The sequence below is a fragment of the Fukomys damarensis genome, unplaced genomic scaffold (genome assembly GCF_012274545.1).
Source record: "Fukomys damarensis isolate Sample0158 unplaced genomic scaffold, DMR_v1.0_HiC HiC_scaffold_5, whole genome shotgun sequence".
NCBI lineage: Eukaryota > Metazoa > Chordata > Mammalia > Rodentia > Bathyergidae > Fukomys > Fukomys damarensis.
The window spans coordinates 55026877-55042800 of NW_022900917.1; the positions used below are offsets into that span (position 1 = coordinate 55026877).

Genomic DNA, 15924 nt, shown 5'->3' on the forward strand with positions numbered 1-15924 from the left:
TCACCATTACAAGATTAGATTTTCTAAAATGAACCTATCTCCCCTTTCTTACATCATCAATATAACCAATTTTATATTAAGTCAAAACTTTGAGCTTAGTCAATCCATATCAAATTAAGAATTATTGCAGTTATTAGGTAATACAGGTGATTTTTTTCTATGTCAGACTTATGACTTAGCATTATCTTTAGGTTTTGTTTTTAATATTTTGAGTAACCACTATACTTTCCATAACAGCTGCAGTAATTTACATTCCTATAGGTTATACAAGTACCCTTTTCTACAACTCCTAACCCATACTTGTTATCCTTTGTCTTTTTAAAAATTTAACTTTATTGGCACATTTTAGGTATACATTATGCTTATATTCATCATTTGATAACAGTGTGGGGTTTTCTTTTTTGGGGGGTGTTTGTTTTTATTCCAGGGATTGAACTCAGGACCTTGTGTTTTCAAGACAGGTGCAGTGCCACTGAGCTAAATCCCTGGCCCAATAACAAGCATTCTAACAGCTCTGATGAGATGATATCTTACTGTGATTTTCATTCGCATTTCTCTGATTAGTAGTTTTGACAATTTTTTCATGTATTTCTTGGTCATTTCAAAATTTTCTTTAAAGATGTGTCTATTTAGACCTTTTACACATTTATGTACAGAGTTATTTTTCTTGTTATTAAGTTTCTTGTATAATTTGAATATCACTCCCTAACACATGTATAGCTGGCAAATATTTTCATCCATTGTGTATATTATGCCTTTATTGTCTTATTTTCCATGTAAGAGCTTTAGAGTTTAATGCAATTTTGTTTGTCTATTTTGTCTCTGTTGCCTTTGCTTTTGAAGTCACATCCAAATTCACAGAGCTTTCCAGGAGCATGTCACTTAACTCATATGTATTTGTAAAGTTTCTGAAGTTCCTTCTGTTAATGAGTTCTAAATTTATACCACATGGTCAAAAAAGGTACTTGATTTTATTTTTGTCTTCCTAAATATTTTAAGACATGTTTTGTGGTCTAACATATGGTTTATCCTGGCATATGTGCAGCTAAGAAGAATTTTTAACCTGTAGCTATTGAATTAAATGTTCTATAAATGTCTGTTAGGCCCATTTGGTCTAGAATGCAGTTAAATGTGATGTTTCTCTGTTGATTTTCTGTCTGGATGATATGAACATTGCTAAACATAGGGGTGTTGAAGCACCCTACTATTACTGTAGTTATCTTTCCCTTTAGAACTAATATTCTGTTTATATATTTTGGTCTTTCAGTGCTGAGCACACACATAGGATCATGTGTCAACAACACAGAAACATTCTGAAAAATGTATCATTAATTGAAGCCATCACAATTCAAATATCATGGGATATAATTACACAGATTGCTCAGTGTGACCTCCTGGTGCAATCAAGAGCCACGGTAAATTCAAGATGCATAAAGGCTGCTATCAGCACATGGATTTTAACCTTAATAAACAGGATTATGCTCTAAAATAATAAAAATTTAATAAATGCATAAACTAGTAAGATAGCTTATTAACAAGCATTATATAACATAGATCATTTTATGTGTTATAGTTTTAAATGAATGGCAGTGCAACAAGTTTGAATCATCACCACAAACATGAGTAATGTACTCTGCTAAGATGTTACTATGGTTACAATGGCTACAAGGTCACTAGCTCAGAATTTTTCCTCTCCATTATAATTTTATGGGACTACTATTATATTTGTGATCTATCACTAATCAAAATGTTATGGAGCAAAATTGTATTTATAATTTTTATGTCCTTATTATCATTATGTAATGAATTCATCTTTTTAGTTTTTTACTTAAAATCTGTTTTATCTGCTATAACTATTCCTGCACACTTTTGGCTTCCATTTGCACAGAAATTTTTCTGTATTGCTTCTCTTTCAGTTTGTGGATCCTTCTAGGTGAAGTCCATCTCTTGTAGGTAGTATACAGTTGGGTGTTGTTTTTATTTTCCATTCAGTCATTTTATATCTTTTCATTGGAAAATTTAATCCATTTATATTCAAGGTTTTTACTGATGCATAAAAATTTTACTTGAGCTATCTTTAAAAATTTTTTTCTGGTTGTTTTGTAAACCTTTGTTCCTTTCTCTCTTGTTGTTCACCTTTATGGTTTGACAATTTTTTTATAACATAATGTTAAGCTTTTTGATTCCTTTCTCTTTCTCAGTTATATATCTGTTGAACTATTTTTATAGTTACCATAGGACTTACTTTAAAACTTCTTTAAATAGTATATTTTAAGATAACAACTTAACATTGGCATCTTATAAACACTAGACTTTTACCCTCACCCCTACAATTTATATTTTGATGCCTTAATTTACATCTGTTTATATTGTGTGTTCCTTAACAACTTATGGTAGCTACACTAGTAGTTTTTACTGATTATTTTATCTTTTAACTTTCATATTAGAGAGATGAAAAATTGGTCTACCATCATTATACTAATGCAGTATTCTGAACCTGATTATGAGTTTACCTCTCTTGTTAAGTTTTATACCTTCATATGTATTATTTTATCAGTTTGTTTGGCAAAGACACAATGAAATCATTTTAAGATATTTCACTACAAAAATTTCTCTAAAAGTATATGAAAATATAAAATACAAGTTTATGAAGGAATGTCCATTCATCTGCTTGTTCAGTGCTACTAGAACTACCTAGTCCATAGTAAGCATTTTATAAATATTTGTTGAACAAATGAATTCCCACTGCTGAGAAAAAAATGTAAGGGTCCTGTTTTAAGAAATCTAACAGGGTAGAGAATGTGCTTCAAAGCGAAAGCTTACTGTAGTTATTTTTAATTTAAAATATACATTAGAAACAAAACCTTTTCCAATAAAATTATAAGTAGTTCAGTGTGATACATGATATCCTTAAGAGTTTAAAACCTTTCCAATAAAATACACTATTTTTGAGTGACTCGACAATATTTTATGGGCTGCTGAAGTTCTATGGGACACAGCTTGGAGAAAAAAATGGTAAAGAACAGGCACTACTATGTGAATGAAGACATTAAAATTAAGCTGAAAACATCTGAACAATCTGTAGCCATAGAATGACACATTATCTAAATTTAAACAGGTATTCCTTAGAATACACTGACCTTCTATTAAAAGCCATATAATATTCACCACCATTCCATTGAAACTCTAAACAACTGTTCCCCAATTTTTCAGTTAAATAAAAAAGAAAAAGGAAGCAGGGCATGGTGGCGCATGCCTGTAATCCCAGCACTCGGGAGGCTGAGGCAGGAGGATCTCTGTGAGTTAGAGACCAGTCTTGGCTATATAGTGAGTTCCAGGTGAGTCTCAACTACATAGTGAGACCCTGTCTCAAAAAAACAAAACAAAACAAATAAGGCATTTCAGTCTCTAATTCTTTTACATATATCTCAAATCTAGCTGTACATAAGTGTTTGTACTCTACTTCAACTCCACACATGGCTATTTCCTACTGATAGGAGGAAAAAAGAAGCCGCCTTCAGACACAGAACTAGGCCTTGTTTCCCAGACCTTTTCATAAGAAGCAAACAGGAGTTAGGGCAAATTGAAGTTATGGAATAATTATGATTTAAATTATCAAATACAGTAGATAGCTTTAGACTGCTAGCAGACTTCTTCTAATATGAGGTAAAGTGTTTAAAATCTGTTTTATGGTTTCTAGATTAATCATGAGATCAAGCACTTCCTGTTGCAATACATATGGTACACAACATTTGGAACTAATGTTGAATCTGTTTTGAGATTTTAAATTGAGAAACTTAGAAATTAGTAATATGGTACAGATTGGTAAAATATGTTAATCATCCACTATGTGATCTAAAGAAAGTGAGCAGCCATATACCCTTCCTATATGGATGGGTACTGAATGTCATTGCAAGACATCTAGAATCCTCTTCTATCACATTTCCCTGGCATTTCTTTCTCTCTTCAGACACTGACATTGTCAGTAAAGAGCTGAATAAGACAATATCAAATCCAGAGCCCATTTCATTCCAGTCTAAAGCAAAGGAAGCACTTCAAAGCTGTCTCAGGAAATAAAAGGGTGGGCCAGGGATTTAGCTGAGGGATTCGGCCACCTGCCTGGCAAGCACAAGGACCAGAGTTCAATCCCCAGTATCAAAAAATAAAATAAAAGGGTTCTGTTCCCTGGCTTCCGAGATGTGTTATTAAAATACAATAAGAGTAAAGCAGAAACACAGTAGCCAGTATACAGTTATTTTTAAAATGAACTTTTTTCAGATCCTTTTTTAGTCCTGAGTGCCAGAGAACCAGACAGAGGAAAGAATTAGAGTTCATCAGTGTTTTAAACTGTAGATAAGTCACTAGCAATAAACCAAGAATTTCATTATTACAAAGTAAACAGCTAAGGAGACAAGGAAAATTCAGAGGTGGCAAAGTTCTGGAACTGGGTGTGCTTTTGTTATTCAATATGAATTAGAGAATAATCCCAAGGCCATTTTTTTAAAGTTACAGCACAGGGAGAAAGAGTATTACCTTCCTCAGCATACTGTGTCAATTATTCAAAAAATGCCAATGAAAAATTCAGAAAAGTTTTTCTGGGAAGCTTTAAAGAGATTTAAAAAGTATTATCCAGTATGGAACAATTTTCTTTGGATTTTCACTTCAAGCCAAGCATGATGGTGCACACCTGTCACCCCAGTAGTTTGAGAGGCAAAGCCAGGAAGGAAGATCAGAAATTTCAGTCCAACTTGGCAAAGTAGTACCCTAGCAAGATTCCAATTCAAAATAAAAATTAAAAAAGGGCTGGAGATGTCACTTAAAGTGAAAGCCATGGGTTCAATCTCTAGTACAAAACAAAAAACAAGACCAAATATGAGACAATTATTCTGTGTATATGAAAAATGCACTAATCCCTTCTCTGAGGTCTCAACAATTCCAACATTTTTTAGAAGTTTAGGTCGAAGTCTCCCTTGAGATACAAAGTGAACTCTTAGTTATGAACCCCTATGGAAATCAAAAACAAGTTACATAAGCCCATGGTACAATGGCACTGGATAAAAAAGTCACTTTCCAAAAAGAAAGAATAGGGGGATGGAAAATAGGACCAAAGCAAGGACTGAAACCCAGCAAGGAAAACATTAAGTCTTAAAGCTCCTTGTCTGACATCTGGCACAAGATGTGAGTTTCAAAAGCTCCCCTCCACCTCCATGGCCTTGTCAGTTGCAACCCACACAAATTCTCATTAAGGTGGATCCTCTCATAGCCTGCAGTTTTCTCTACTGACATCTCCAACTTCCTGGCGTTTCCCCTGCATCTTCACCTTCATTCCCACAGCTTCACATATCCCTCTCTCAGAAGCAATAGCCAAGAAACAGAATGCAGAGAAATGAGCATTATAACTTTATGAATATGAAAATAGCTACATTTACAACAAGTTTAATAACTAAATAGAGGTTTGGCTTATGGTGAGTAAAACAATATTTTTTTGGACCAAAAAACAATATTGTTTTGTAAAATAAAAATTGTAAGCCCATATATCTGAGATATATTCTTAAAATAATTCCATGAAAAGATGTCGATAGGTCAGTATTAATCGCATTTTTCAGACATGTAAAAACTGATTCATAAGTGCGAATTTATGGGAGACTAAATATAACATCAGGAAATAATACCATACATAATTATCACATATAAAAGACCTTCTACTGCAAAGCAAAAGTACATCAGTTACACTAAGAAAAAAATTCTCTTGAACCTGCCTTTTCATTACACTTTATGTGTTACAGGAGTAGTGTTTAAGATTCTCGAAACAACGAAAGGTAAAAAGCTTTTCAGTTTTCATCATCTACCAGTGAGTTTGGTCTACACAGAGACTTGGGTACTGGCTGTAGGTCAAGAACTCAGCTGGGGATGTTAGAGATTGAGTTCTTTTTGAGGCAAATGGCTTCCTGGGCTTCCTCACAGTAGGAAGGCTGGTTCTGAAAAAATTAACCCAAGAAGAGAAGACAGAAAAATGAAGATCTTGGAAATTAAAGTGTTACTTCAGCTGCATTCTATTAATCAAAACTTGATGCAACGATGGAAAGGTCCCTTATAAACTAGCCTATGGAAAGGGTGGTAGAAGAAAATTACTCTTCATGTTCCTGCATGACCCAGTACCTCTGAGCAGATACAAAATGTTTTTCTAACATATTGAGGGTATATTCCTAAGTGAAATAAGTCACATATGTGTAAATACTGAATAGTTTCTCTGGTGTGAAAAACTATAATAATACATAATGAGATAATTGACCATGTGAAATAGGAAGAAAAGGGCTAAAGGTGTAGGGAAAGTGGGAAGGGTAGGGGAAAGGTAATAAGGGAAAAGAAAAAATTATGAAAAAATGGAAATAAAGTGTTCATAAATGAGGAGGGGAGGAGGGGGTGAAGGGAGGGCAGGGACAAGGGGGAAAAAGTGAGAACCGAGACCTGTCATGTAAAGATGCAAGATTCCAATAATGAATGTAATTGTACTGTATACCTAAAATGTACCAATAAATGCAACAAAAAAATAAAATAAACCAAAATGTTTTTCTAAAGAGATACTGCAGTGTGTTAAAGACGGATATCCTGTTCCTTCTGTATGTCCCAAGGGAATAAGGTAATGACCTTTCATTCATCTTGGAGATTTCCTTGCATTTCAGAACAAAGATAAATTCATCCTCCCACTCCAAGTGTGTGTGCACGCGTGCCCATGCACACAACTGTATCTTTGTCTTATCCTCTGGATAAGAATGGACAACCCTGTATAAGATCAGAGTTTCCTAATTTAGTAATTTCTCTCCCTTAATCTAACTAGCTACATGTATCAGTACTATCAGACCCTTGTAGCATGACACTTTGAGACTAAGATTCAGGGTACTGAGGGAACTACCACAGATACGTATTGCCCTGGATGCTATATTTAATGTGAGAAATAAACAGTTTCGATCTCTTAATCCAGTGGTCTCATATTTCCTACAAATCAGGTAAAATTTAGATCCATTTCAGGTCCTGATTTAACAACGGAAAATATTTTTGTGCCATAGTTCCAAATACAATCTACCATACTCATAAAGAGTCACTGGCAGCAGAGAATAAGATATGAAGGGCTATTTTGAATTATCTAAATTGATAAGTAATCCCAGGCAAATTGAAGAAAATACCAAAGAACTAATTAATTTTGGATGTGTAAGCTATGTGGAAGTATTCTTAGATGTCTACATATTTTCCTAGAGGTTAAAATTGATTTATTCCCTAGGATCTCTAATGTGAGACGGAGAAGGAAATATTTTGCAGATATGCCGCAGATTACTGTCTCCAGTACATTCTAGAGGCTACACGAACAGCACAGTTTCTAAAAAAAAAAGCGGTAGCAAAGTTACATCCATAAATAGTGCAGGAAAATTTTACTAAAAATGCTAAAGTTTCAAATTTTGAAGGAATGGAAGTTTGGGTTTATAGTAAAAAAAAAAAAAAAAAAACTACCATATTATTCCTATTCCTTCTTTGTTCATTCTTATAGTAATGGTTTCACAACACAGTGATATTAAACATCAAATCAAGTTTTTCTTTGCCTGGGTTTTCCTTTGTACCTTATTAAGACATTAACTATAGACAACCGTGATTAGAAGTATTGCATGTGTCTGTCTTTATTAAATTATATAATCTCTGAAATTCAGGGCAAGATCTTCATTATTTCTATAGATCTCAAATTATTTTGAAGAGAAAAGGCACTCGATATTTGGAAAAACTGACTTAATTCCTTAAATAGTCATTATTCAAGAGCCACACTGCTGCTTTTTACGAATAATGTTAATTGCCTATATTTTTTAATTAAATAATACCAAAATTAAATTTGTTCACAGAACACCATTCTACATAATGACACTGTCTATCCACATTTAAACTCATTTTCTATTAATTATTTGTATTAAGGAAGATGATTATTTAAATGCCTAATCCAACTGTAAAGCCAAATGCAAAAGAAGAACAACTATGAATTAGGTTTGCCTAGAAATCTGCTTTCCTGCAGCCCCCAACCCTGCCCGGCACCACATACTCTGTTGACTGGCTTTACCATATTTATCTGTCTTTTCTCCATTAGCATCAACTGTGCCATCCGGATGCAGACGAACAAAGCCCCTAGTCAGTCTACTGTAGAACTGAAGAGTATTTCCTTTCATAAATTTCCAGCTCTCTGCAGCCCACTGAAACAAAAAATAAAAGTGCTGTATTAGAGTACATAAAGAGAAGAAATTACTAAGAAACATCCATCATGAAACATTATATACTACTTTTTTAACATATCAAATAGCTATTTGAACATTGTTTGTACTAAATAATTTAAAGCCCAAAGAAAAATCTTACTGTTTTTTTTCTCTGAAGTTCGACCTTCTGCCCTGAGAAAATAAAGCAAAGAGAGTACCATTACTTTCAATAGTGTCATGCTTTCTTTAGTCATCATCAAATCAAGAAGGATGTGTACGTGACACTCACTTGCAGAGGAGATACTGTTATCCCTGACATATAATTCTCTGACTATTTTACCATCATCTTCCCCTTGATCCAGCCATCTGTGGATAGAAACATGTATCAATTATTTCAGACTTTATATTTACCCAAACTTCTGGCAAATATCTATCAACTCAGAAATAATGGACAGTAGAAATTGGGAAAAAACAATAGGTACTAGATAATTTAAAAAGCAATTCATTGCTTCATTGTTGGTGGTAGTACAAATGGGCACAACCACTATGGAAATCAATATGGAGATACTTCAAACAGCTAGGATTAGAAGTCCCATTTGACCCAGCTATTCCTCTGCTGGGTATCTTCCTAAAACAATTAAAAGAATTATACCACAGTGATATATATTCATTCTTGTTTATAGCAGCACAATGTGTAATAGCTAAAATTTGGAAACCACCAAACTGCCATCAACTGGAGAATGGATAAAGAAGATGTGTTTTTTTAATAAAATGGAGTACAACTCAGACATAAAGAACGAGAAACTAGAGATATTTATAGCTAAGTGGATACACACTGAGGTTATACTCTTTAGTGAAATTAATAAGACACACATGGGTAAGTACAGAATACTTTCTCTGGTGTGAAAAACTAAAAGTGTAAATAAAGATAAAAATATAAAAATAAACAGTACAGAATGGAAAATGAAATCCTAAAATGACTGTAAGCAATGGAGGTACAAAGAGGAAGAAGAAGCTATTATTTGCTAAGGATCAAATGTTTTCTCTAATCCACAAGTGAGTTAATCCATTAACCTGCTAACATATTCCCATACTCACAGATTTTACAACCATGAGATCAATTATTTTTATCCTGTCATTTGACCACTAACTAGTTCAAACTCCAATTAGTTATTTCATAAGTGGCTAGTATTGGCCACATAAGGAGAAAGGCCAAAAAGTGAAAGAGGCAGCAAATCTATTACAACGACTGGCACAATAACTTGATAATCAAGGCCTACTGACAATGGGTCACCAATGTCATAGTTATTTAAGAAGCATATGACCCGGGATTTAGCTTGGTGGTTTTGGTGCCTGTTTCACAAGCACAAGGAACGGAGTTCAATCCCCAGTACCAGGGGGAAAAAAAAAATCATATACAACAGTTACCATGCACATTTATTATTTTTAAATCTAATTTGGAACTTTAATTTACCAAGGAATATTAAATTTGTATAATCAAGAATAATGATAAACAATGGATTTATTTCTCCATAGAAGCAGGAGCCCCTAAGATTAATGGTCATAGAAGTCATAGAATTTATATAACAAAGCACCAATGATTGGGAATAACTGAATAAACTACCTATTTCACAAAAATACATGAAATTGGAACTAACAAAAAATTAATTTGTTCAATGTAAAAACACACCTACAAACCTGTGACAGAAGAAGGCATAGTCATCACTTGTTGTGGGATCCTTGACTACAACATCATCAAGAAACCACCCATTTCCTAAATACAAATTAAAGAAAGGAAAATGTGAGATAAGTATACACAGTCCAGAGATTATTTTCAGTTTTGAGATATAGGTGCTTATTTCCAAATATATGGGCAACTTTCTTTTTTTCCTCTCTCTCTTTTTATTGAGTTTATTGGTACATTCTAGGTATACAGTACAGTTACATTCATTACTGGGATCTTGTACCTTTACATGACAGGTCTTGGCTCGCATTTTTCCTTGTCCCTGCCCTCCCTTCGCTCCCTCCTCCAGGAAAGTGGGAAGGGTAGGGGAAAAGGAATAAGGGAAAAGAAAAAAATATGAGAAAATGAAAAAATGGAAATATGGGCAACTTTCAAAGAAAGCAAATTATAACATTAAATTAACTGTAAGAAACATTTAAAAATAATTATTATGAATGTAAAAAAAGAACAGCATTATTATAAAGCTTTACACTTTATATTATGATTTCAATACATTTTCCAAACCAATGAAAACAGAATAATTCTACATTTGCTCTTGATTTCATAAACTATATTCATAATCCTGAACCTAACATCTTCCAAAGAATATATATTTGATGTTAGTAATACTTTCTACTTCCACAAAAATACCCAAGTTCATATCTGGATGAAGATTGTATATACAAAATATATATTTGTTCTTTGACTAAAAATGAACAGCTATTCAGAAATCTCATGAAAGTCCATAGACTAGTAAAGGTTAGTAACCATGAAGGCAATGATTTATTTGAAATTTTCATTTTTATATTAATTTGCAAACTGGATTTGGTTAAAATAGAATTTTATTTTATTCATTGATAAAATGGAGTGTTTTAGTCACTTTCTTTATTGCCCATACAAAATACTAGGCAACCACAACATAAAGATGGGGTAATTTATTTTGGCTCATATTTTCATTTTGTGGTTAGTTGGCTCCAAGGCAGAAACTGCATGATAAAGGACCTGATAGAGGAAAGCTACTCATGTCATGGAAGCAGAGAAGGAAGGCAGGAGCCAGGGAGGGAGAACAGAATTCTAGGTCATGTAACCAGACCCCACCTATTAACAGCACCTTCACCTGTGAACTGTAAGGTGGGTTAGTCCACTGATGCATATAGCTCCTCTATGATCCAATCTCCTTCCTGAACACACACATTTTAGATCTAAACCATAATATATTTCATCTTAACAGTTTTATCTATACAAAAAGATAACTCACAATGTAATATGTTCTACCTCAACTGAAATCCTTCAGTTGATACTTTCATACTAATCAGCTTTAGGATGCAACTTTTTTTTTCATTTAAATTGAATCTATTGGTACATTCTAGGTAGACAGTACAGTTACATTCATTACTGGGATCTTGTACCTTTACATGCCAGGTCTTGCTTCTCATTTTTTCCCCTTGTCCCCACCTTAGGATGCAACTTTTAACAAAGCAGCAATGTTCTTCATTGCCTGGTGTCTGCTTACTCAGCAGCTTTCATCCTTCATCACACACTCCCATCACCCAGCAGTGCCAAACCCCTCACACTTCCCCAGATCAGCTATTCTCAAACATTAGCATTCATCTGAATAGCCTGGAGGGATTATAAAAATGCAGATTGGTGGGCCCACACTAAAGAGTTTCTGATTCAGTAGGCCTGGGATAAGCCGCCCCAGTTGATCAATTATCCTAGTTTGCATAGAAAAGAGGAGTTTTCCAGTGTTTGGGATTTCTGGTGCTAAAAATAGAACAGATGCAGGCAAACCAGGATGGTTGTCCATCCTCCAACTGGGCCATGAATTTTTAGCAATGAATGAATGAAGAAATGAATTTTTAGCAAGTTCTCAGGCCATGCAGAGGGTCTAGAAATCACACCTTGAAAATCACTGCCACAAATTATTCATATTCACAGTCCTGTACCTTTACCCATGCTGTTTCCACTGCCTGTCATCCCTCAAAATACTTTCACTTAATTTTATTTTGTGTGCTAACAGCCACCCCACTAGTCAGAAACCCTCTCTAAGCAGACCTGCTATCCACATCCACAGGAGCATAGAGATAAGAGAAAGCCAGAAGCCTCCCCCTGCTTTTCCTACTACAGCCCTGTTTATCAGCCAGCCCCAGGCCCATCACCCATGGGACTCTAAAATTTTCCACGCTTTCAACCAGTGTCCCCTCCCCTACCTAAACTCTGCTATAACAACCACACACACCCTCTCAGTGCCAACAATCTTTTAGTCCTTGACCCAAATGCACCCAGATGGCAATAAACTCATCACATGTTGCTTCAACTTTGCCTGTCTCAGTGGTCTCAATTGTGCCTCTTCTCTGACTTTACATGTGCTACCAAAATAATTACTTGTATTAAGGCAAATACAATGTTACCAGAATTCTGAAATGGGTTTGAAAAGCCTATACACTCTTGGAAGTAATGAGGAATTTGAATTTTCAAAAACAATAATTTTGTTACTAAGTATAAAACTATCTCTGTAAAAACATATTGTCTACATTTTTAGCATGCTTTTCTCCTAAATAAGAAAGATGCAGCTCTGGAATGAGAGCTAGAAAAGAATTTCTAATTAAAGCCAAGCTGTCTCTTGTAGGAATTTGGCAGGAAGAATAGGAGTCAAAGAGTTAATATTAAATTCTGAATGTGTTATTTTCTTGCACAATACACAGAATAAGTAGCTTTGTATTATTTAAAACAACTCATTACTTAATGGGCTATTTATATTGTATTGGATTAGGCCTAAAAAATGGACAAAAAGACTGAAATACTATGAAGTTTCAGTGCCTACAAAAAAATAAACCCAGTTAATTTGGTTTAAGTATTTTCAATCTTGTTCTTTGCCTACATATATTCTTCATTTATATATTTGTCTATATGTTATCATATTGTATCCTACTATGCAGAGCTGGTAGCCTACTATGGTAGATACAAGATTTGTACTCATTAAACTGTTTCTTCTTTCATGTTATAAAAGAAACTTTGCAGCCTTCCCTGAAATTAGCTACAGAACCATATGATTTATTTCTTGACAATGGAATGGGAACAAAAATGATGTAAGTCACTTGTAGGCCTTAAATACCTTGCCAAGAGTCTCTGGCTATTTCTACCTTCTACAGTGACCTTGGAAGCCATATAGTACCTAAAGCAGCCATACACTACCCAGGCCCTGACGGCTGATTAACTGCTTGAAAATACTTACCTGGGACACTTTCCAATTTGTGTTAGACTGCTATGTGAACAACAAATAAACATGAGCTGTGTGAAGCCTCTCAGATTTTAGGGTGATTTATTACAATATTAATTGCCCAAAAGATATATCTATTCTGTTCATTTGTTATTTATATTTGAGTACTGTTCATCCACTCCATATTTTTCCTAAATATTCTTAGACATGATTTTTCAAGTTTTATAATATTTCTGTATATTGGCATACCACAAAAATTCATTTCTTATTACAAAATAAGGAATTTTTGTATCATGCTAAATACAGTTTGGTGAAAATTACAGTAATAGCAGACAAGTAAGTGACATAGAATAAGGTCTGAAACAGGTTGTAAGTGGATTTAATGCAAGAATAAGCAATGGAATGGCTGGGGATTTAGCTCAGTGGCACTGTGCCTAATTTGCAAGCAAATACAGCTACTATTTTGAACATACATTTTACCTATATTCTTAATTATTTTGGACAGCTTTCTGAAAGTGGAATTATTGAATCAAAGAGTTACTTTGAAATAACACTAACAGTATTCTGCAATTTTTGTTTAGTAAGTGTTTGAAATATATAATACATTCGCTGTGGGGAATTGGTAATATACATATTGCATCTTAATGCTTTTATTTCCTTTCACCTAAATAGCACTAAATAACATTAATAACAGAATATTTCACTATATGTTCACAATGCTTTCTCTCCCAACCCACCCTTGGCTATTTGACTTGATCTGTTCATCAGAGATCAAAACTGGCAGCAATCCAGATGTGCTTCAATTGGTAGATGATTGAGGGAAATCTATACCATAGAGTACAAAAAGCAATAAAAAAAGAATCAACATGAACAATTTAAATGAATCTCTAGGAAATAATACAGAAAAGATCAATCCCAACAGATTCTATTACTATAACTCTTAAAATGAGAAATTTTAGTGGTTGTCAGAGGTCAAGCACAAGGACTATAGCACCAGGAGAAGGAGGGGCTTGGAGGTGGCTATAAAAGTGCAACAGGAAGGGAACATAATAGTGATGGTACACTTTTGTGTCCTAACTGTATCAATATCAATATTTTAGAGTAGATTTGCAAGATGTTACCACTGGTGAAATTAATAAAGAATCTCTATGTATTTCATACAACTTTGACTATATAATTACCTCAAAATTAGAAGTTTAATTAAAAGATAGCTTAGAGTTTATAAAATTTTAAGTGTTTCAAATTCTGCAAATTTTGCTCATTTTGAATATTTTAATATCACATGCTTAGTCTTTTGTGTTTTTAATTTCTTTTTCTAGTACCAGGGATCAAACTCAGGACCTTGCGCTTGCTTATTCTTTCATTAAATCCACTTACAACCTGTTTCAGACCTTATTCTGTATCACTTGTCTGCTATTACTGTAATTTTCACCAAACTGTATTTAAAAATTGTCACCTTTAGTGCATTCTGATATGATAATCTTTTTTGCTCATCTTTTTCAAAATGTTATTGGCTATTATAGTCTTTTGATATTTCCAGATAGAATTATTTGAACAGTTTTACTGAGAAATAATTTACAGAAAACAAAGATTACCTAAATAGGTTTAATAGTCTATAGAATCTTTAAAAAACTCTGTGGTCATCACTATACCTAATTCAGTACACATTTTCATCATCCCAAAGACAAATTCTGGGGCCAAGTGGAAGGTCCTGAGTTCAATCCCCAGTAGGAAAGCAAGCAAGCAAGCAAGCAAGCAAGAAAGAAAGAAAGAGAGAGAGAGAGAGACAGGAAGGAAGGAAGGAAGGAAGGAAGGAAGGAAGGAAGGAAGGAAGGAAGGAAGGAAGGAAGGAAGGAAGGAAGGAAAATAAATTCTGTACCTATTTGCATCTTTCACTGCTTCCCTCTCACAGGCATAGGGAAGCACTAATACACTTCAGACTTTAATGAACTTTCTACTCCTAGACATTTCATGTAAATGGAATCCTGTATTATGTGGTCTTTTATGACTAGCTTACTGAGGGACAGAAAAAGAAAATCAGCCATTCATCTTGGTACTCATTTTTTGGGTGAGTTCTGTGGCTCTGCATTTTAGATTGTCTTCTCCTCTTAAAAACTACAAATTTTACATTAATATCACTACCTTATTATGATTCTCATATTTCCCCCCCTTGTGATGTTCCAATTGATTTTGGTGCAATCAACAGTTCTTGTATAAAGAAACAAATACAGCAGTCTCTTTTTATTATAGTCTAGAATCTTACATAAAATGAGTGTAGCAACAGATTATTGTTGTCAAAGGCTCAGTACAATCTTATTTACTGAAATTCTGAAGTCCTTTTACTACACATGCACCATGGAAATAAGCAGCCAGGAGCTGAATATGTGGAAGCAAAAAGCCTTTACCTCACTCGCCCAACAACAATGCTTCCGGAGCACTAACGCAGATGAAGTTACAGAGCCAGTCATGATCCCTGGTAAATAAAGTGCTACGGAACAGGTTCACTTAATTCAAAAGAACAGCAGAACCTACAAATAAAACTTTATTGGCAAGAACTTCTAAAACTTTTAACACTAATACTTTAATATGGCTCTAATACTTTTCAATATGGCTTCCAGACAAGGCCATAATAATAATACAAATGGGACTGTATTTTTATTTTGTTTTGTTTTGTTTTTTGGTACTAGGGATCAAACTCGGGTCCTTGCGCTTGCAAGGCAGATGGTGGAACCACTGAGCTAAATCCAACAACC

At 34.1% G+C, this 15924-nt stretch overlaps 1 protein-coding gene across 1 annotated transcript in view; it reads right to left on the reverse strand.

Annotated features, from left to right (window-relative positions):
• The window catches only part of Rp1 (RP1 axonemal microtubule associated), a 285043-nt gene that overhangs the window by 197150 nt on the left and 71969 nt on the right, over positions 1-15924 (reverse strand). The window contains exons 8-11 of the mRNA XM_033759105.1: positions 9927-10002; positions 8518-8594; positions 8389-8420; positions 8099-8228 (exon numbers count right to left, since the gene is read on the reverse strand). Of these exons, the coding sequence (XP_033614996.1) occupies positions 8099-8228; positions 8389-8420; positions 8518-8594; positions 9927-10002 (315 nt within the window). The remainder of the gene's footprint in view (positions 1-8098; positions 8229-8388; positions 8421-8517; positions 8595-9926; positions 10003-15924) is intronic.